The sequence below is a fragment of the Pezoporus flaviventris genome, unplaced genomic scaffold (genome assembly GCF_033815535.1).
Source record: "Pezoporus flaviventris isolate CSIRO_AGI_PZ_B2104156 unplaced genomic scaffold, CSIRO_AGI_Pfla_v1 ptg000005l, whole genome shotgun sequence".
Taxonomy (NCBI): domain Eukaryota; kingdom Metazoa; phylum Chordata; class Aves; order Psittaciformes; family Psittacidae; genus Pezoporus; species Pezoporus flaviventris.
In genome coordinates this window covers 302,239-323,522 of record NW_026892553.1, presented here as the reverse complement: position 1 = coordinate 323,522, position 21,284 = coordinate 302,239, and the positions used below count along the sequence as shown (strand labels likewise).

The following is a 21,284-nucleotide window of genomic DNA, read 5'->3' as shown; positions in this document are numbered from 1 at the left end:
CCTCGGAACTGGGTCCTGCCCGCTCTGTAGTGAGCACCCGGCGGGCCGGGACCGCCGCCCTCGGCGTGAAGCGCTGAGCAGGACGAACGGAGAGCGCTGAGCAGCGTGGACCAGCGCGGACCAGCGCGGACGGGGAGGCCGCTCCTAAGGTGTCGCGATGCTTGGGGCAGTGCTGCAGGCGGCAGCGAGCGGGCGGTGCCGGGAGGCGGGGCGCTGCCAGGACCCGGAGCAACGCGGGCAGGCCCCTCAGTGCCGCTGTCCGTCGCGCTCGGTGTTGCTGCCGTAGCCGCCGCCATGCGCAGCCGGAGCAATTCGGGCGTGCGGCTGGACGGGTACGCGCGCCTGGTACAGCAGACCATCCTCCGGCACCAGGTGCGGGACCGTGTCCGGGGAGGGAGCTGGAGCAGGGCGGAACCTGCCCCACCGCAGGCCCCTACCGGCCCCCGTGCCTGAGGTGCTGCTGCCCGACCCCGCTGGCCGCATAGGCCATGGTTAACTGGGAAACGGGCCGCGGCCCCTCGGTGTTGCCCCCTCTGCAGGACGCGGTGACGGGCCTGCTCCCCGCCAGCGCCGACCACAGGGATGCCTGGGTGCGGGATAACGTCTATAGCATCCTGGCCGTCTGGGGGCTGGGCCTGGCCTACCGCAAGAATGCCGACCGCGACGAGGACAAGGCGAAGGCCTACGAGCTGGAGCAGGTAAAAGGGAGCCGGCGGGAGGGAGGGCCCATGGCGGCCGCCCAGTCTGACCGGTGGTACCCGGACCCGACTGTCACCTCCCGGCTGGATTGCTTTAGGCACAGCCAGGCTCTGGGACCAAAGGGCCATGGGAAACTATGCAGTGAGGATAGGGACAGTGCTGGCCCTAGGCGCAGGGGAAGACACACAGTAGAAAAGAACCTCAGAGCTTGCTCTTCCCAGAGCACAGTGGAGCCCAGCTAGAGGGTCCAGCTCTCTGGCTCTGGGGTGGTCTCGGGCTGCAGTCCTTCTCCCAGAGGGTAGCAAGCAGCATCCTGCTGCCATGCCCTCTGTTCCCCTGTACGGTAGCTTGGCTTTGCTGGCTGGTGAAGAAATCATGCTTCCCTGTGCTGTTGCCTAGGGTGAAGGGGCCCTGGAAATGTGAGCAGGGGCTCCAGTTACAGACTGCAGAGCTCCACAAAGGTCAGCAGCCAGCTGATCCTGAGTCAGGGCTTCTGCCGGCCACGTGGGGATTTACAAGGCTGCTTTCCTTTTTCCTGCAGAGCGTGGTGAAGCTGATGCGGGGGCTGCTCCAGTGCATGATGAGACAGGTAGGGGGCTGGGGAGTGCCTCTAAGGGTCAAGTGGTCCCCTCAAAGCCCAGCTCTGCTACAAAGACTGTCAGTCCCAGCTGTGCCATCTCTCCCCAGCCTTCACTGGTGAGCGGAGGGGCGGCCTCCTTTCAACAGGTTTCAAAATAAAGTCTGTTGGCATGTCCCTGGTGTGATGGAAGTCCCAATGCTGTGGGCTGGTGGCCAGCAGAGCCTTTGCCACCTGCTCCCTTCTTTTGTGGCCTGGCTGGTGCTGGGACTCTGCAGCTGTACTCCTTGAGAGCACTTGTGGCCCTTTTCACTGCACTCAGTGCAGCCATGTCTGTGGGCTTTCCATAGTTGCAGCCCTGCACTAGGGTGGCACATGACTGTTGGTGCGTGGAGGGGCTCAGTCTGGGGGCTGTAGAATTTCTGCTCTGCCAGGCGTGGCACTGCATGTTGGGCTGATGGCATGGGTTAGCCCTTGTCTCCAGGGCTGCCAGACCTCTCTGGAGACAGGGTTTCATGAATCCATGCATCTCCTTGCCCTTTTCAAGGTGGACAAGGTGGAGGCATTCAAGTACAGCCAGAGCACCAAGGACTGCCTGCATGCCAAATACAACACCCATACCTGTGCCACTGTGGTGGGGGACCATGAGTGGGGTCATCTACAGATGGATGCCACCTCTCTCTACCTGCTCATGCTGGCGCAGATGACAGCCTCAGGTGATGCTATTGGGGGATGCCATTGCAGCTTTGAGCATGTTTATCTCCCAGACTTTTCCATGTTCTTGGTTTGGGTGCAACTTCTTGGGTGACAAGCTGCTGCAGTGGCCTCAGTGACTTCCCTCTTTTATTATACTTGCAGCACCCAATGTGGATTTGGCCCCCTCAGTGTCTGTCTGTCTAAGAGCCTCTGTTTGCCTGAAGCCTCAAAGCTTCCATAGCAGGGTGGGAGTAAGGATGAGAGCCAGTTGGGATGTGGCAGGCATGCTGTGAGGAGCACAGGGGCCAGCTTGTGTCACTGCAGCCCCTTCCTAGGGTTGCCTGTGGGCTTGGGGCGACTAATGTGAATTGCTCCCCCTGCTTCAGGCCTCCACATCATCGACAGCTTGGATGAAGTCAACTTTATTCAGAACCTCGTGTTCTACATTGAAACAGCCTACAAAACTGCGGTGGGTAGCCCGTGCTGGGGAAAGAGGGTGCAGGTGGTGGGCTGGTGCCCAGGGGCAGCTGTGGGTCACTCCTGGCTCCAGTGGGCAGAGTCCCACTACGCTTGCTGGGAGCAACGCGGGCCAGCCCCCCAGTGCCGCTGTCCATTGCACCCGGTGTTGCTGCCATAGCTGCCGCCACGCACAGCCAGAGCAATGGGCGTGCGGCTGGACAGGTACACGTGCCTGGTACAGCAGACCATCCTCCGGCACCAGGTGCGGGACCGTGTCCGGGGAGGGAGCTGGAGCAGGGCGGAACCTGCCCCACCGCAGGCCCCTACCGGCCCCCGTGCCTGAGGTGCTGCTGCCCGACCCCGCTGGCCGCATCGGCCATGGTTAACTGGGAAACGGGCCGCAGCCCCTTGGTGTTGACCCCTCTGCAGGGTGGGATTTGAAGTCTTTCTGGACATGCTGTGAACTATTGCACACTCCAATGTGCCACTGTCTCTGCACAGGACTTTGGGATATGGGAGCGTGGAGACAAGACAAACCAGGGTATCACCGAGCTGAATGCTAGCTCTGTTGGCATGGCCAAGGTGAGCTGGAGGGAGAGGTGCTGTTGCCAGAGGGCACCGGTGACCCCATGCTGCTTTTTTGTAGAGAAGGCTGGGCATATTTAACTACTGAAGCTCAACTCCCCAAGGAGTGATAGTTCCTGGGGAGGATGGCTTTTCACTTTGTCTGCTGGGATAAAACTGCTCCTCTTGCTCAAGTTGTGCCTGAACCAGGAGTGAGAACTTAATTGGGGTGTGTGGCAGAAATGTCCAGGGCCTGTGGGATATAGTCATATTCTTACCAGGGTGCTCTGCAGCCACAGCAGGGTTTGCGTTTGTTTAAATTTTGGAAGTGTGGCACACACGGGCTGGCACAGGGTGTGAGTGCTTTCAGATGAGCAGCATGGTGCAGGACTTGCTGCTTTGAGTCTCACCCTGCTTGTAGGCTGCCCTGGAGGCACTGGATGAGTTGGATCTCTTTGGAGCAAAGGGAGGCCCACAGTCTGTGATAAGGGTGCTGTCGGATGAGGTCCAGCATTGCCAGGTGAGACCTGCATGGGCTTTACACCATCGCAAGATGAACTGTGATCTGCTGGTTTTGCGGTGTGGATGATGCCTGGCCTGGGAACCTAAGCACCCTTACTTTCCCCTCCAACCAGTCCATCCTCCACTCGATGCTGCCCAGGGCCTCCACATCCAAGGAAGTTGATGCCAGCGTGCTCTCTGTCATCTCCTACCCAGCGTTTGCTGTGGAAGACAGTGAGCTGGTGGAGATCACTAAGCAAGAGATCATCATGAAACTGCAGGTGAGTGGCTTTGCCCTTGTCTTGCCCTCCCCAAGAGGCAGCTGCAGTCCCAGCTGCTGTAGCCCTTTTCTCCCCAAAAATATGCTCAGGGATGAGGTGCTGGGCTGTGTCTTCTCCCAGTCTCCATGACTCATGGCCAGGGTGTGCCAAGTGAGTCCTGTGTGCTGTGGCCCTAGGCTGTGGTTGTAGTAGCTAAGCTCTAGGTGAGCAAGTGAGATGGTACTTTGCTGGTGGAGGAGGACCACCCCTGCTTCTGCACTGAAAGTGTGAGTTACCTCACACTGTTCCTCCTCCTGCTAAGCACTACTCTCTCTCTCTTTCCCAGGGGCGCTATGGCTGCTGCCGCTTCCTGCGGGATGGATACAGGACCCCCAAAGAGGTGAGTGTGCTCAGCCCTGCCCCCCCCCCCCCCCCCCCCCCCGAACAGCAGTGCCAAGCATCAGCAGTGTGTCAAGGCTATGGTGAGGAGCATGGGGAAGGTGAGAGCCCTTAGCAGCCCCAGGCAGTGTCATGGGTCTGGGCAAGGCTTCCCAAAATGCCAGAGCCCACTGCAGAGGTGGTACATCCTGTCAGTGCCCATGGCAGATGGGCAGAGGCTGGCTCTGCATCTTGGGACCTGCGGTATGTATCTCTTAGGCTTGGGGAAGGTGGGACTATGCCCCATGGGGAGCCCTGCCAAGGCGCGCTCTTTCACCAGTTCTTTCCAGGCTGCACAAGCCCTGAGTGAGGGCTGAAGGCCTGTGGAGGTGACTGCAGTGTTCCTCCCTCAACACTGTACAGTCACTGTCACTGCACAGGCACAGTGTGCATCTTGCGACCTGGCTCTGCAGCAGCACTGGAGGTCACAACCGTGCTTCTGCCTCTCCTGGGACAGAAGGCAGCTTTTGTACTGCCATACTTGTCTCTCAGCGGAGCGAGTGGAGCCTTTCTTCTGCTGCTCTGGGGTGGGAAACCATGAAAATTTTATAAGCACTGTCCTGATTTTATAACCACAGAACCGGGAAATGGTACTTGGAGGGTCCTAAATCATCACCCATTGGGCCCATTATGTGCTGGGGTTCCTTTGGGCATGTGTGTCTCTAAATGCTTTTCCTCTGCTGTGCCTTTTCAGACCTGACCATAATAGGCAGCATGGGTGGCGGCATTTCTCCAGAGCCAGGGAATAGCAGCACCATTTCCAGTCTGACTTTTCCACCGCTCAAACTTTGCCAGAGTGCAAAGCCGTGAATTGCTTTTGGGGAGCTCTGAGGGGCAGGAAAGGCAGTGCTGCCTGCAGAGCCACTGCAGCTGCTTGGAGTCAAACTGGAGTTTGAGAGCTTGTGGCCATTGTGCAGGCGCTATAGAGTACACACACTGCCTGTGTGCTCTCTGCCCAACAGTCTGCTAAGGCCACCCATCTCCCTTCTTTGCAGAAGAGTTAAAGCAGGCATCAGGGAAGGTTGGTGGCCATAGGTCCCCTGGAACGCTACAGCACACACATCTGGGGTGGGAAGATTCGTCACAGGCAGGTCTCCATCCTGACCCCTTCCCTTGTGCCAGGCTTTCAGTCCTACCCCCTGGCAGAAGGGCCCCTGCTTGGGCCCCTGCTCTCTAGCCCAAGGCCTGGTGATGCTGGAAGAGGCAGGGGCTGAGGGGCTAGGGGACAGCAGGCAAGGTGAAGGGGATGCAGGTGTCCCCAGGGCAGCAAGAGGAATGTTGTGCTGTTGTATGGGGCTCTGAGGTGCTCTCCTGGGGACAGGGTAGGTTCCTTTTGCCCAGGCAGGGTGAGTCCCTGTAGCATTAGTGCAGGGATCTGGGAGAGAATGCCTGATGGCAAGAACACAGCTTGGAGGTGAAGCTGCTTTTTGGCTCTCTCAGCCATCATCTGCAGAAGAGCACTGGGAGGGCATTTTGAGGCTGGGGCCTCAGGGGGAGTAGGAGTCCTGTTTGAAGGGATTCTGCCACCCGCCACCCTCACCGCTGTCACCCTCCCTGCAGGACCCCAACCGCGCCTACTATGAGCCTGCAGAGCTGAAGCTGTTTGAAAACATTGAGTGCGAGTGGCCTCTCTTCTGGGCGTACCTGATCATCGATGGGATTTTCAGTGGAAACATGGAGCAGGTAAAGGAGGCAGGACCTGCCATGCTGCTGGAAAGAAGTCCCTGGCAAAGGAGGCGTGCAGGGAGCCATGCCCAGGGCAGACTCCCTTTTCTCTCTCCTCAGGTGCAGGAGTATCGGGAAGCCCTCGAGGGGGTTCTCATCAAGGGGAAGAATGGGGTACGCCTGGTGCCGGAGCTGTACAGCGTTCCACCAGATAAGGTGAGTGGTCCTGAGCTACAGTGGGAGTGGAAATATCATCAGGTAATTACTATCAGGTTTTAACAGCTTAACTCACACATGGTGGCTTCATGCACATGGAAACCCTGTGAGAAAGACAGCCAACCAAACAAAAAACAACATGCTATTCCAACTCCCCCCCCTGAAGCATTTCTTGCCCCTGTACTGTACTCAAGTTGCTGTACTGAGAGGGTGCAACCTGGAGATCGAGTCCTCTGAGAGCTCAGGACACACAGACCTGGGCTGAGGAGGTGCTGAGGATGTGTGAGCCTGGGCTGAGAGTGACGGCCTCCTGGTGCCTGGATGCTGTAGCATCCGGAGCATTGTCCCAGTGCTCCTGGGGAATGTCAGCCATTCCAGAGGGATATCTCAACATCTTGGGAACCGAAATACTGAGCAGCTGATGCGGTGTCTGGCACGGGTCCCTAGGGCAATCACGAGAAGGTGTGAGGAGCATAGCTGGGAGGTTTTGGGCCCTCTGTGGCAAATGCTTTCACAGATTCTTATTCTAAGCCTGGAACTGCTGGACTTTGAAATGCAGTGATGATGATTCACAGCATCCTGTGTGTGTGGATCCATCCCTGACCTCCTGACTTGCCTTCCAGGTGGACGAGGAGTACAGGAACCCTCACACTGTGGACAGGATACCCATGGGCAAGCTGCCGCTCATGTGGGGGCAGTCCCTCTACATCCTGGGCTGCTTGATGGCTGAGGTATGGTCATCCCTAGTGCTAGGGGGGGCTGAGGGGCGAGGCTCTGAGCTCTGAAAGGGCAAATATTGCCACCCTGTGCCACCTACCATGGGGAACCTGTCACTTCCATCCTGCAGGACCTCTTAAAGGTGGGTTGTCTGTAGGCATCACCCGCTTTACCCTGTGCATGAAATGTTGATCTCCTCATATCTCGTCATACCTCTTTTTCCTCAGGGGTTTCTAGCTCCTGGTGAAATAGATCCCCTCAACCGCCGGTTTGCGACTGTCCCCAAGCCTGATGTGGTGGTCCAAGGTGAGAGAAAGGGCCTGGTTTCAAACTCCTGTGCCTAGCAGGCCTGGGGCCTCTGCCTGCATGGAGCTCATGGGGCTAGCTCTGCTGGCTGGGTGGCTGCCAGTGCAGCAGGTCTCAGCCCTGGCAAGGTGGGTGTAAGATGGGGTGTAAGTCCTTCTGCTCCACCCTGCATTGATCCAGGGGAGCATCACTGGCTACAGCCTCCTCTGCAGACAGGTTGAAAAGGTTGACATAGGTGACATAGCACATGCGTGTCCCCAGAGGTGCAGAGCAGCACTCCTCACTCTGGTGCCCCTGCCACACTGAACCTGTCCTTCTCCCTCTGCAGTGTGCATCCTGGCAGAGACAGAGGGGATCAAGGGTGCCTTGAGGAAGGAGGACATCGATGTGGAGACTGTGGCAGATGTCTACCCCATCCGAGTGCAGCCTGCTCGCATCCTTAGCCACATCTACGCCCGGCTGGGTAATCTGGGCTCCCTGCACCTGCAGAAAAAAAGGGTGCAGAAGGGTCTGTCCCATACCCTGACATTGCTGCTCATCAGTGCCTAGCTAATGGTGGCTCTGCTACCCTTTCCTTGGCCTGGTAAAGGGGAACTTGGGCCCAAGGGGAGCTGGGATGGCAGACAGTGCTATGCAGAGTAATTCTAAAATGGGTAAAGCTTTGGCATTGCAGTTGCACAGTCACCCCAGGGACAGGCAGGGGTTATAGGATGGACTTGGTGTGGACAGGAGCCAGCTTTTGTTCATGTGTCCCAGATGTCAATGGGGGAAGCAAGCCAGACCCTGGCAGTTCCTGGCTTGCTGAGAGAGTCTGTAGCTGAGGTGAGGTGGCCGCTGTTGGAGGGTTGGCAGGGCCATTCCCTGATGCAGCGGCCCTTTGGGCACAGGGCTTGTGTGGAGCTGGAGACCTGGCCTGGGCCAGAGGAGGAACCTGACCCACCACAGGCTGCACAAGCTGGCTAATTTAAGCCACCAAAATGCCAAGTGTAACATGGGCAAAGGGAGCAGGGGAACAGCTCAGCAGCTGCCAGGGCTGACGTGAGCGAGGGGTGATGCTGCTGCTGCACCATCCTGGGCTCTGGGAGTAATTCCAGGAGCAGTGGGAATGTTTACAGAGCTCTCAGCTTTGGGGAACCAGCCCTGTGCAGGGCTGAACCCCTGGTCTTGCCCCAGCTTCCAACATACCCCAAAACCCAGAGGTGTGGCACATTGTGGAAGCCAGGACAGGCTGTTCCTGTTTCAGCAAGTGTTCCTGGGCGGGGCCTAGTGTCTCTATCCACTGGGCAGGGCTGTGGGGTAGAGCATCACTGTGCTTTTGAGCCATACCAGCACAACACAAGGTCCTAGGGTATCCCAAGTGCAAACCAACTGTTTCCTGCTGGCTGGGAGCACAGAAGCCTGCCTCTGCTTGCTGTATCCCTTTCATGAGAAGGCTGTCACTAAAAACTCCTCCTCCTGGACTCCTAGGCCGCAACAAGAAGATGTGCCTGACAGGACGGCCCTATCGACACATGGGAGTCCTTGGGACCTCCAAGCTCTACAACATCAGGAAGAACATCTTTACGTTCACCCCACAGGTGGGTGCCATTCCCTGCTGCCAGGAGATCTGGAACTAGGCAGGAGGGCTCCCCACTGGCTGAGTGCTCAGGGGCTGCCCAACACCCTCTGAACAGCCTGGACCAGTCCCAGCTCTGTGGCATGGAGCAGCAGTTGGTGGTCCTGGCTACGTGCATGCTGGGAGAAGATGGTTTCAGCCTTCCAGTGATCAGTGTTGGGTGGAAATCTCTGCTCACCCTGACAAGAGCACTAGGAAAAGGCTGATGGCAGGACAGGGATCCCTCTGTCCCCTGTGTCCAACATGGTGCAGGGATGAGCAGGGTTGCAAGCCTGGAACTGTGGGAGTGCATGTTTGCTTGGGATGGGCACAGCACAGACCCGTGGCTGTGTGGGGCTTGTGTGACACTGCTGCTGAGCTGTGGTGTTACCTCGCCATAGTTGTTAGCGGCCAGCAGCTGCCCTGGGAGCTGAGGGTGCCTTTCTAGGCTCTACTGATGCTTACCAAGTGAGGTGGGACACGCTGCTGGTGCCGGGGTCACTGGATGCGCTGTGTGGCTGGCCTGGCAGAGTGCCTGTGGGAAGATGTGGGTGGCGCTAAAGGTGGCTGTGGGAAGGGCTGCTCATGTCTCCTCCCATCCTCACAGTTCATAGACCAGCAGCAGTTCTACCTGGCTCTTGACAACAGGATGATTGTGGAGATGCTGAGGACAGATCTTTCGTACCTTTGTAGCCGCTGGAGGATGACCGGACGGCCGACCATCACCTTCCTCGTCTCCCACACCATGCTTGGTATAGACCCTCCAACCTCGCAAGGCGTTTGGCTAGAGCAGCTGTGGGAAGCAGCCCATGCAGGAGGAAGTGGGTGGGCAGTTGTGTCAGTAATGGTGGGGCTGGAGGAGCCAGAAGCATCCTGTAAAGAGCCAGGAGCATCCTGTGAAGAGCTTGCTGCTCAAAGGAGCTGCACTGGGTTAGCAGTGGGAGAGCCTGACTGCCTCTGTCTCTGTCCCCAACAGATGAATTCGGCAAAAGTGTGCACCCTACAGTGCTGGTGATGCTGCGGAAGCTGCAGGATGGGTATTTTGGTGGTGCAAGGTGAGTGCAGCTTCCTGGAGAGGGCTGGCGGCCCCCAGGAGCCTGTTTATGAGGGTACCTGCTGGGCCTGAGCATCAGCTGTTGGGGAACAAGCTGTGGAGAATACATTGGGGTGTGCTAGGCTGTAAGTGCATCCCTGGGGTACAGTCCCAACAGAGGAGATGTGAGAAAGTTCATAGCTCTTTATGCTACTAAGCCCGTGGCTGCAGGATCCCTCTAATACCTTTTGGGCAGCCCTTTCATGTCTGCCTGTGGCTGGAGGAGTTGCAGGTAGCTAAAGCAGGCGTGGGGGCATAGTGGGAGCAAGCGCATCTCTCCCTGCCAAAGGGCCTGTCCTGTGTCCAGAAGGCAAAGCCAAAGGTGCTGCTCCCCCCTTCCTCTCTGTTTGACCTCCCCTCCTCTCGCCCAGGATCCAGACGGGTAAGTTGTCGGAGTTCCTGACAACGTCGTGCCGAACACACCTCAGCTTTATGGACCCTGGGCCAGAGGGTAAGGTCTTTGCCAAAAGTTATGAGCTCAGCACTGGCAGCTCTGAGGAGCTAGATGCCGAGGAGTGGCTGCATGGCTTGCAGATAGCAGAGGATGGTCAGGGGGAGCAGGCCAGTTGCTGCTGTGGCATAGCAAATGCCAAACTCACCCGTAGAGCTGTAACACCCCACCACCCCGCCAGCACCTGCCACCATGTTCTTCATACACTTGGGTGTTCACCATGTTTTTGTTCTCATCCAACACTCCATCAGTAACCTTGTCTGGGTGATGCTCAGGGTGACACCAGTGGGGTGGGACCAGGTGAATTCATGCAGCCTCACCAAGGGTTTTTCCCAGCCAGCCAGGGCTGAACCTGTTGTGCACATGGAGAGCATGGAGGATGCTCTATAATCAGTCGGTCTGGCTGTTGCTTAGGGAAGAGACACAGGTTTGGCAACCTGCCTCTGCTCGGGTGATTGGGCTGAGGATCTTTGGAACATCAGTGACAGTGCAGAAAGTGATGGGACCATGCCCAAGGTGGTGGGGAAGACTCACCATGTCTTAAGCAATCCAGGTGGTGTTTTCCCAAAGCCTTTGACCCTCTCTAGGCAGGGCTGCTCCAGTTGGTGCCAAATTGAGGTCTTGCTGCTGTGGATATGGTGCCTCAGAGAGCCTTAGCCCACCACAGCGTGATGGACCCGTCTTGTCCTGAGACCATGGTGGGGTGCAAGGTTTGCAGTTTCCCTTGCAAACAGCCCTGGGTGCATCCTCCTGTGTGACCTAGAGCTCGTCATCTTCCCAGCCTTCCCATCAGTCTGCTTTGCCTCTGCTGCTTCTGTAGCCAATGTCTGCACCACTGTGACTCTGAATACTCACTTCTCTTGCCCTCCTTTTGCTTTGCCTGGAGTCTCCTTGTAGGCTGCACCTGGGCTTCTCCAAGGTGTCTGCTTCTCCGCAGCCCCAAGGGGAGATGGGGCCTGCCTAGCCTCTCTACAGCACTTACAAAATGCTTAATTTTAAGTGTTTTTTGTGGTCAGATGCTGCAGCCAGACAGGATGATGTTCTCGAGCCTGATGTCTGGAGGACTCTTCCTTCAGGCATTGTCGTAAGGCATCCCTGCCAGATATGAAAAGGGAATGCTGTGATGTGGGCCTCTGATGTCTGCATCTCACCTAAGGAAGGACACACCACAGAGCTGATCTGCCAGCTGAAGAGCAGCATGGCTTTGCCCTGGCCCACTGTCTGGAAGCGCTCAACAGCTCTTAGTTGTGTTGCATTGCTTTGGCATGGGGCATCTTCCCCTTGGGATATGCCCATCACTGTTATTTCCTGGCTGAGGAGAGAGATGGCCTCTGAGCACCCTCATCCACGGTGCAGGAAACGAGCGGTGGGCCCTTGTGCTCCTGTTGTGGCATTGGGAGTGATGGCAGCTGCTGTAGGTTTGGCAAAGAGCAAGACCAGGAGCTGTAGCTCCTTCTCTAACTCCTAACTAGAAATAACTGGTAATTTCTAATTAGAAATAACTGTGTTGTAAAACCCACCCTGCCTTGCTCCCGTGCTGGAGTCCTGCTTGGATGAGGCCCCTGCTGTGCTGGGGTGCTCACAAACATTCCACATGGACAGGCTGCTGCTGGCTGTGCCTCCCCCTATCATCCCTGGAGGAAACAAGCACGAGGGTTTCACTGTGGGGTTGGGGCAGGCTCTGGCCATCCTTGCACAGGCTCAGACTCAGCACATGCTGCATCCCCATCACCTCTTTCGTTTGGGTGGGACTCCGAGGGAGCCCGGCTGGCAGCCAGTGTCCCAGGCAGCGGAGCAGAGTGGGAACAGGGGTGTCATGGCTGTGGGACTTCAGGCACCAGCCCCATGTTGTCATTTTGCTCAGCCAGCAAAGCTTCACCCTTGCTGAGGTGCGGGCGGGAGCTCTCTTGGGCTTGGGGCACAAAGCAGCTGAGCCCCCTCTTGTGCCTCCCCTTCAGCAGACACATATGATGAGGTTGCTCAGTACCTGGATCACTTGCTGCAGCGCACAGCTCCGCAGGTGAACCTGCCTCCCACCGCACAGCGGGGAGGCCTGAGCCGCTTCCGCGCTGCCGTCCACACCACCCGCGACCTCATGTCCTTGGCATCCAAGGCCAGGGACCTTCACATCCAGAGTGAGTAACTCCAGCACCCTCTGCACCTTTGGTCAAGCCCAGGGGTAAGGCTGAGGTGCTCTGGGAGCTTTCCCAGCTGTGCAATGCCTGGGCCCCATAAACTGAAAAGAAGCCTGCATTATGTCCATCATGTTAGTCCTGGCCATTGGAGTATCTTGGAGTTGGTGCATGTGCATTCCTTATGGAAAATTCTGAATGATAAACAATGACAGCTCCCTGTGGTGTTCCTTTAACACGGCGGGATGGGGCTGCTTCTCCCACGGCCTGCTTCACTGCAGGGGCTGACAGGGGAGCAGTGTGTCAGATGTGAGGTGGGTTGGGGTTGGGAAGTATCTGTACCAACCTTGGTTTTCTTTTAGATGTTGGGATGTTTGTCCCCAGCAAGATCTTCCAGGCATCCCAGCAGTCTGTCAAGCTGCTGGGTTCACCCCACCAGCATGATGTGGATGGCAAGGTGAGCCATGTCCCTCTCAGGCTGGCCAAGCACTGCTGTCCTTTCAGCTGGAGCCAGAAGTCCCTGTGGGGCTGCATGGGGAAGGGTTAGTGTTTAGTGAGGGGGAATGTCTATGGGTGAATGTCCTCAGCTCCACAACCAGACTGCACTTGGTGTGTGGTGCTGGTGATGCTAACCAGGAGCACGGGTCTCCCTTCCTTCAGAGCCACACACTCTATGCAGAGATGAACCTACCCCGCGATGAGGATGGCAACGTGGACTGCAAGGCACTGGTGGACCAGCTGCGTGTCTGCCCCACGCTGCAGGAGCAAGCGGACATCCTCTACATGCTCCACATCCTCAAGTATGCTGAGCTCTGAGTCCTGCAGGCTCACTGAGCAGAGCACAGCACAGCCGTGCAGTCATCCCCACCTGCAGAGCCAAGGGCTCCTTCAAGGCAAGCTGCTGGCTGTAACCCAGGATCTCCTTCAATGCAGAGGACCTGAATGGCACACAGGGCTTGACAGTGAGCCTGGCCCCACAGTGAAGGAGCTCCTCACTGAGCTGTACATGCGGGTGGGGGACACACGCCAGTGGGCCCTGATCCGCTACATCTCTGGCATCCTCAAGAAGAAGGTGGAAGCTCTGGATGAGGTAACAACCATGCATTTGGCCTCCAGCTGGCTGAGCTCTGTTGGGGAAGAGGTTGCAGAGCGGGTGGGCAAACTGCACCTGCATCTGCTCTGTCTCACCCTGCCTTGGGCCAAGGCCCAATCCCTGAGCTGTTGGTGATGCCTGGGGTGACTCTTTCTGTCCCCAGGCCTGTACTGACCTCCTGTCTCACCAGAAGCATTTGACAGTTGGGCTGCCCCCAGAGCCGCGTGAGAAGACGATTTCCGCGTGAGTGTGGCCTGTCTCCTGGCGCGTGCTGGCCTGGGGTTGGATGCGGACCTGCTGTCCTGGAAGCCTGTGGGAGGAGCGGCTCTGGGTGGCCACCCCCAGCTTGCGTCTCTCCCCTCTGGGCAGTGTGGACCACAAGGGACGCAGGGTTCACTCTACTGCCTCTCACCTTCTCTGCTCCCTCCATAGCCCGATCCCCTATGAGGAGCTTGTTCGCCTTATTGATGAAGCCAGCGAGAAGAACCTCAGTGTGTCTGTCCTCACCCAGGTGAGGGGCCAGGGTGACAGAGGAGCCTGGCCTAGGGTTCTCTGCCCTGGTGAACAGCAGTGGAGTGACCTACCCCTTCCCCTCTAGGAGATCATGGTATATTTGGCCATGTACATGCGCACGCAGCCCGCGCTCTTCGCTGAGATGTTCCGCATTCGTATTGGGCTCATCATTCAGGTGATGGCAACGGAGCTGGCGCACTCTCTGCGCTGCTCAGGTACATGCAGTGGGGACAGCACCCAGCTGGAGGGTGCTGCTGCAATGGGGACCCCATCAGCAGGGAAGAGAAGTGCTGTTAAAGATGGGCAGCTCAGCTCCAGGGCAAGACCCTGCACTGAAAGTGCCAGGGACTGTTCTCAGGCACAGCTGGGTGATTTCACTTCAATCTGTATTCAATTGTGTGTTGGGCTGGCATGGGGAAGAGTTCCTGTTGTAGGCAAAACCCAGAGTTAGTGTACGTCCCTGGAGGATGAGCTCCTGTACCAGTGCTTCCCCTGCTGACGGAATGGTGTGCAGGGTAAAAATGTCCTAGGAGGGCTGTGAAGTGGGGTACGACATCCCAGCTCTGTTCTCTCCAGCTGGAGAAGCCACTGAGAATCTGATGAATCTCAGCCCATCAGACATGAAGAGCCTCCTGTACCACATCCTCTCTGGCAAGGAGTTTGGAGTGGAAAGGAGTGGTGAGTCTCTCAGCAGGGTTGAGAGAGCATCTGTGGGCAAAGCTGGGTGCTGGTGCAGAGCGTGGCCTGAATTGAAGCAGTTGTATGCTGTGCTCAGGGATCTCTGGTGCTGGCTGGGGTAGAGGGCGAGGGTGTGCAGAGGTAGGTACCAGTGCCCAAGCAGAGGCAAGAAGTGTGTGTGCCCTGAGCCATGGTACCCACTCCAGGCCTCTCTTCTCCAGTGCGATCAGTTGACTCATCGCTCACCACTGCTATCTCCATCTGTGAGGTGGGGGCCACTGGGGCCACCAAACACGAGCGTTCCGGCATCATCAGGCTGAAAAGTGAGATCAAGCAGGTGAGGGCAGGTGGTGCAGGCTGCTCCTGCCAGGGACAGCTACAGGACAAGCAGGATCGGTGGGGAAGCAGGAGGGAACTTGCTCCTGGGCTTCAGAGAGCTTACAGCTGCTTCCAGGATCTGCTTTTAGCTCCAGTCCTGCCCTGTGGGGAGAACTGGAGCAAACCTGTTAATGGGACTTGGGATTTCTTTGGCAGAGCAAGCAGTACAGGGGGAACACAGGAGTGCTTGGGAAGTGCAGGGGTGGGAAGGACCACGCAGAGTCCCAGGCGTTGCTAGTGTCCTGGTGGGCCTCTTTCAGCAGCAGAAACGTCATTTCCTTCTTCTCTTGCAGCAGCTGGATAAGCATAGGCAGTCTCTGCCTGGAAGTAAGGTGATGCCCCCTGGTCCTCCTGCACCTCAGCTTTTGTCCCTTATGCCACACACCTGGGCAGCTTTCGAGCATGCATGAATTAGCAAGCTTTACTAAGTAAACCTGAGTGAGCTGCTGCAGCAGTGAGCTGGCTGCCCCTCTGAAGGTGCAGGGTTGCTGTGTTCAGGACTGGAAGGGAGGCTGGCTCCCTGGGAAAAGGTTGGCATTGCTCACCATGCTGTGGGGCCCAGGGCTGGCACTGTCCCACAGCCTTTGGGGAGCTCCCCCTTTGTGTGAGACCTGCCATATTTGGGCTGGCAGGGAGGAAGGCTTCTTTAGATTGTGTGTTGTCATTAGAACCAGCTGGGATCTGTGCTCCATAGCTGCTGTGGCCTAATAGGCTCCATTATACCCGTGAAAACTTGCTGAGCATGATGGGGTGATATTACTGTAGTGCAATGACCAGCAGTGGCCCTGTCTAGTAGCTTACTGGTGGTTGCTGCATCCTGCCTGTAATCTCCTCAGCTATTTCTTCTCTGGAGGAAGAAGCTCCTGCCCAGCTACAAGGACTTCCTCTGTAGCCTAGCGTGTGTCCAGGACAAGTCCTGACTTCTCGTCCCAAAATGACAGGGCCTGCAGGGACCAGGCTGTTGCAGCAGTTTTATGTCCAGTCTGCAGCAACGGGAAACCCGGCATTACAAGGGGGACCATGTATGTGATGAGGAGGGTTGTCCACAGGCAGTAGCAACCTTGCTACTGCCTGGTCTTGCTACTGGGCCCCTGGTCTGCCTGAGACCAAACCCCACCTATGCCAGCAGCCAGCAGAGCAGTAGCAGCCCTGCTCCCATGTGCTCACCAGCATGAGCTCGCTGCTACTGCAGCACCAGTGTGCAAAGGCCTTGCAGCCACCCTGTGAGGTGCAGCCCTTCCCCTGTGGTGCTAACATGCAACTTCCCGCAGGTTTGCCCTTTGAAACTGCCTCTCCAGCTAAGCATAGCCCCTGGGATAACTGCCCTGTGACCTGAGCTTGGTCCATGCTGCTGCTGCTCTGCTTGCTGTCATGGCTTGCTTGCTCCAGTACAGTCTGATTTTGGTCTCTCCCTTTCTCCTCCAGCCCCTCGGTTTGCAGTCCGGAGACGCTGACCTCAAGTCGTCTCTGGTAACTGGTGTTTGTTGGCAGCACATGTGGGTCTGACCTGCTTGTGGCTGCACAAAGGTGCTGCAGGGTGGCTTTGCTGTGGTGGGGGGTGGAGGCCAGGCTGGGGGAGCACAAGCTCTTGGGCAGCAGGGTGTGTTCTTGTGGGTATTTACTCTACAGCAGTCTCTGTAGTCCTTGTCTTGTGTCGGCTCAGTCTCCTGGGCACACAGAGCTGCTGGGCCAGGGCTCCTTTTCAAGCATGCTGGAAGACCAGGGCAGCAAGGACAGCCGCCAGGGCCAGTGGCAGCGAAGACGACGGCTGGATGGGGCCCTCAACCGTGTCCCTGTGGGCTTCTACCAGAAGGTCTGGAAGGTCCTGCAGAAGGTGAGCTGGGTGTCTGGCTGGCTCCTCCATGCACGTGAGCCTGTGGGTCCCATGCACCAGCCTTGCTAGGGCAGCTTGTGAGGTACACGAGGATGGTTCCTGATGTCGTGTGGGTATATGCTTCCTGGACAGCCTGGCCCTGGGAAGCTGCCTTACAGGCACACAGGACCTACCTCATACTGTGCTGAGCCTTGCACAGTAACGGATAATGGCTTTACCCATTAGCCAGGCAGGGGCAGGCTGGAGCCGCAGCTGAAGCAGCTCTGGGCACAGCTTGTCCTTGGCATGGTGAGCCAGGGAGCAGAGCCCCATGCTAAGCTCAGGGCTGAACTGGTGGGGAAGGAGCAATGATGTGCAAGGAGTTAGGAGGTGGAGCTAGCGTGTGTGGGCAGCGTGCACCAGTGCACAAGGGAGAGTGAGCTGGTGGACCGGCCCTATGTGTTCTAGCATAGGTGCTTCTCAATGCCATAACTGTGGTCTCTCCTTGTCCTGCAGTGCCATGGCCTTTCTGTGGAGGGCTTTGTTCTTCCGTCTTCAACAACCAGAGAGGTAGGAGGTTTATGTGAGGTGTAAGCAGGGTAGGTGGGTTGGTGCTGGGTTGCCCTGTGCAAGCACCCAACATTGCTCAGGACTTCTGCTGGTGATAGGGTGCTGCAGGTGCCTTTCTTTCTCCCTCCTCACAGATGACCCCTGGGGAAATAAAGTTTGCTGTGCATGTGGAGTCGGTCCTCAACCGTGTGCCCCAGCCAGAGTACAGGCAGCTGCTGGTGGAGGCTATCTTAGTGCTCACTATGCTGGTGGACATGGAAGTGCACACCATTGGTGGCATCATAGCTGTGGAAAGGATCTTGCATATGGCCAATGACCTCTTCTATGAGGAGCAGGTAAGGGCCAGGCCTCACACAGGAGCCACAGGTTGCACCCAGGGCCGCTGGCTGCGTTCCCTACAGCCAAGCAGCAGTCACCCATGCAGACAGTCCTGCCTGTTGCCCTCATTATGTTCATGGGGCACAGCAAATACGTAGCGTACTCCTCCCGTTGTTCACCATCAGTGTGTCACACTGCCTTATTCCTGATGCTTCCTTTCTCCTTCCCTGCCCAACATCCAGAAAGCCCTGGGCGCTGACGAGCACATGCTGGAGAGGGATCCCGCGACAGGCATCTGCAGCCTGCTGTACGATAGTGCGCCAAGTGGGAGGTTCGGCACCATGACCTACCTGTCCAAGTCGGTGGCCATGTACGTGTACGACTTCCTGCCCGCTGATGGCTGCTCCATGCAGTAGCTCTCACAACTCCTCACTCTGGGTTGCAGATGCTGCAGAAAGGTTGTTTCATATAGCTTATAAAAACGGGCATTAGGTAGCTTGCAGGCAGCCTGCGTGGCCATCTCTCCTAGTCCTGCCCTCTTGGTGTCTGAGCAGCTCTCCTGAAGAGCTCTGTGGGAAGCTTGCGTGGTCCTTAGCTGTGTGCAGCCTGGGCTGGCAGGGAAAGGCTGAGCTTCGAAGCCTGCTTGTGTTAGAAGTGTCTGCCTACACAGCTCCTTCGGGGCCATCACCCCCAAAGGTATGTGTGTTTGAGGGAGGTGGAAAGGGCCCCCTTCACCAGGCGTGTGTGCAGTGCTGCAGCGTGCCCTGCAGATGCCTCCAGCAGATTCTATGTTTTTAACCTGTTCTGTGCTGCTTTTTATTCCAAATCTGCAGGGTTTACACTAGTGTAGGCTGGAACTCTTGCTCTTCCTGCTGCTGGTGGAAAAGCTTAGAGGAGTACAGGGTGCCACCTGAGCCTCTCCCCCAGCACACCCAAAAGCAAAACGGTCTAACCCAGCCACAGCTCTGCTGCTTGGAAGTAGGCAGCCCATCTCACCGAAGATGGGGTCAGGGGTCCTGTATACAGAGCTGGGGAGGCTGTGGGAGCCAGGAGCATCCCAAGATGGTAACAGATCCCAGTTACCACCGAGCTGCGAGGACAGAGCTTCTGGCTGGGGATTGTCGGTGGCAGCCCTGCCATGCCCTCTCTGCTTCTGGCAGTGTCACTCATGGCCAAGTCACAGGCTCCCGAGCTCATACACGTCCTGTAGAGAAGCTTTGAGCTGGCTGCTCAGTTTGGTGTTAGCTGTGCCATCACAAATGTGCTGTGAATGCTCAGCTCTGCCCTCTGTCCCCATCTCCTGCAGCCTTGCACTGGAGAGGGGAGTGTTTCCCAGTTCTGCTCTATCCTGCAGGTCAAACCCCGCACAGGATAGTGTGGTCAGACTAATGGGGAACGGGCACACACACCGCAGAGTGGCAGGGTGAGTGAGGTTATAAAATCATAAATAGTTTGGGTTGGAAAGAACCTTTCCAGGTCATCTAGTCCAAACCCCCTGCAATGAGCAGGGGCATCTTCAACTATATCGGGTTGCTCAGAACCACAATCAGCCCAGCCTTGAATGTTTCCAGGGACAGGGCATCTACCACATCTCTGGGCAACTTGTGCTAGTGTTCTTCACCACCATCATCTTAAAACCTTTTTTCCTTAAACCACACATAAACCCTCTTTTAATTTAAAGAAGAGAGGTTGCCAGTGAAGACTGAGGCAAAAACATTGTTGAGTACCTCAGCATTCTCCTCACCCTCTGTTACTGGTTTACCAGTCCTACTCATCAAGAGGGTTTCGCTTTCTGTGACCCTGCTTTTCTGGCTGACATACCTGTAGAAGACCTTTTATTATTCTTCTTGTCCCTTGCGAAGTTCATCTCCAGATGTACCATGGCCTTCCTGACCCCTTTCCTACACGGCCAGGCAGTGTCCCTGTACCCTTCCCAGGATACCTGTCTCTGCTTCCACTGCCTGTGCGTTTTTTTGCATTTTAGTTTGACCAGGTCTCAACTCTTGCCTGCCTTTCCTGATTCCTTGCACATGGGGATTGAGAGCTCCTGTGCTCTATGGAAAGCATCCTTAAAGACCTGCCAGCTCTGTCTGTTTCCTTATCCTTGAGGGCAGTGTCTCAGGGGGTCACACAGCTCAATCCCTTGAGCAGCTGGCAGTTGCTTTCCTAAAATTCAGGGTCCTGACTTTTACTCTTTGCCTGACCTGTATCCCTCAGGACTGCAAACTGCCGGTGCGTGAGCATTGCAAGCCCAGGCTGCTCCAATCTCAATGTCACCAACTGACTCACTTGGGTGGGTGACCATCAGATCCAGTATTGCTTCCCCTCAGGTACAGGGCTGCCTATTCTGTGGTTTAAGAAGGTACCCTGCATGCACGCCAGGAGTCTCCTGGATTGCTGTGCTGGGTTGATCCTGGCTGGGTGCCCACTGCCAGCCAGAGCCGTTCTGTCCCTCCCCTCCTCAGCTGGACAGGGGAGAGAAAACACAATGAGAGGCTCCTGGGTTAGGATAAGGACAGAGAGATCATTCACCGGTTGTCATGGGCAATGCAGACTGACTTGGGGAAATGAGTTTAGGATAAGGACAGGGAGATCATTCACCAGTTGTCATGGGCAATGCAGACTGACTTGGGGAAATGAGTTTCATTTATTACCAATCAAATCACAGTAGGATAATGAGGAATAAAGCCTAAATCTCAAAGCACGTCCCTCCTCCCATCTTGTGGGCTCAGTTTTACTCCTATTTTCTCTGTGTCGTCCCCTGCATCGCCACAGGGGAATGGGGGTTGTGGCCAGTTCATCAGACATCTGGCATCCCTCCCTCTGCAGGAGGAGGACTCCTCATGCTCTTCCCCTGCTCTGATGTGGGCTCCATCCCATAGGGAACAGTCCTCCACAAACTCCTCCAACATGAGGAGCTGGCATTGGCTCTCCCAGACATGGGGGAGGCTTCTGGCAGCTTCTTACAGAATCCACCCTGTAACCCTCGTCCCCACTACCAGGCCCTTGCCACATAGACCCCATACAGTTGCCTGCAGCTTCTTCAGCAGCTCTTGGGGTGGTTGAGGTCCCCTGAGAGGATGAAAGGCTGTGAGTGCAGTGCTTCCTGTAGCTGGAGTCAGAAGGCTTCATCCACAGGCTCCCCTTGACAGCGTGGCCTGCAGAACCACAAGGTTCCCTTTGTTGCCTGGTCTCCAGTTCTTACCAATAAGCTTTCAACCTGCTCATGGCTATTTTTCAGAGACAGCTTTTCACAATTTATCCATTTTTAGATGCAGAGGGCAACACTGTTCCCCCTCCTTCCTGGCCTGTCCCTTTTGACCAGCTTGTAGCCATTGACAGCCATTGCACTTCCCTGGTGGGGTTCATCCCACCAAGTTTCAATAAAGGCAGCCAGGTTGTAGCTTTCTCGCAGCACAAGTCACTTCCAGCTCCTCCTGCTTGCTGCCCATGACGCATGTTTTGGTGTAGAGGCACTTCAGCTGGGCTGTTGGTCACGTCACCTTCCTTTGCCTGGTATTTCCCTCTTGGCTCCTGTTACTTCAGCATGTGC

The 21,284-nt window shown here is 56.6% G+C and overlaps 1 protein-coding gene across 4 annotated transcripts; it reads left to right on the top strand.

Moving 5' to 3' along the window:
• Nucleotides 1-198: 198 nt before the first annotated feature.
• On the top strand, nucleotides 199-20,435 carry PHKA1 (phosphorylase kinase regulatory subunit alpha 1). Of its 4 annotated transcripts, none has more exons than XM_061445532.1 (34): nucleotides 199-372; nucleotides 540-698; nucleotides 1,241-1,288; nucleotides 1,824-1,992; nucleotides 2,359-2,441; nucleotides 2,933-3,013; nucleotides 3,417-3,515; nucleotides 3,631-3,777; nucleotides 4,103-4,156; nucleotides 5,755-5,877; nucleotides 5,980-6,075; nucleotides 6,699-6,806; nucleotides 7,020-7,098; nucleotides 7,427-7,561; nucleotides 8,566-8,675; nucleotides 9,300-9,444; nucleotides 9,669-9,747; nucleotides 10,157-10,332; nucleotides 12,195-12,371; nucleotides 12,731-12,825; nucleotides 13,029-13,168; nucleotides 13,302-13,458; nucleotides 13,625-13,704; nucleotides 13,894-13,972; nucleotides 14,060-14,189; nucleotides 14,551-14,652; nucleotides 14,874-14,989; nucleotides 15,324-15,362; nucleotides 16,456-16,500; nucleotides 16,694-16,864; nucleotides 17,360-17,413; nucleotides 17,548-17,748; nucleotides 17,974-20,234; nucleotides 20,304-20,435. In XM_061445532.1, the coding sequence occupies exons 1-33, from the start codon at nucleotides 295-297 to the stop codon at nucleotides 18,145-18,147; spliced, it is 3,729 nt and encodes a 1,242-aa protein (XP_061301516.1). In that variant the 5' UTR covers nucleotides 199-294; the 3' UTR covers nucleotides 18,148-20,234; nucleotides 20,304-20,435. The 4 variants fall into 4 exon arrangements, with proteins under 4 accessions (XP_061301516.1, XP_061301515.1, XP_061301514.1 ...); XM_061445531.1 differs by having other exon boundaries at nucleotides 14,859-14,989; nucleotides 15,327-15,362; XM_061445530.1 differs by having other exon boundaries at nucleotides 14,859-14,989.
• The last annotated feature ends 849 nt before the right edge of the window (nucleotides 20,436-21,284 follow it).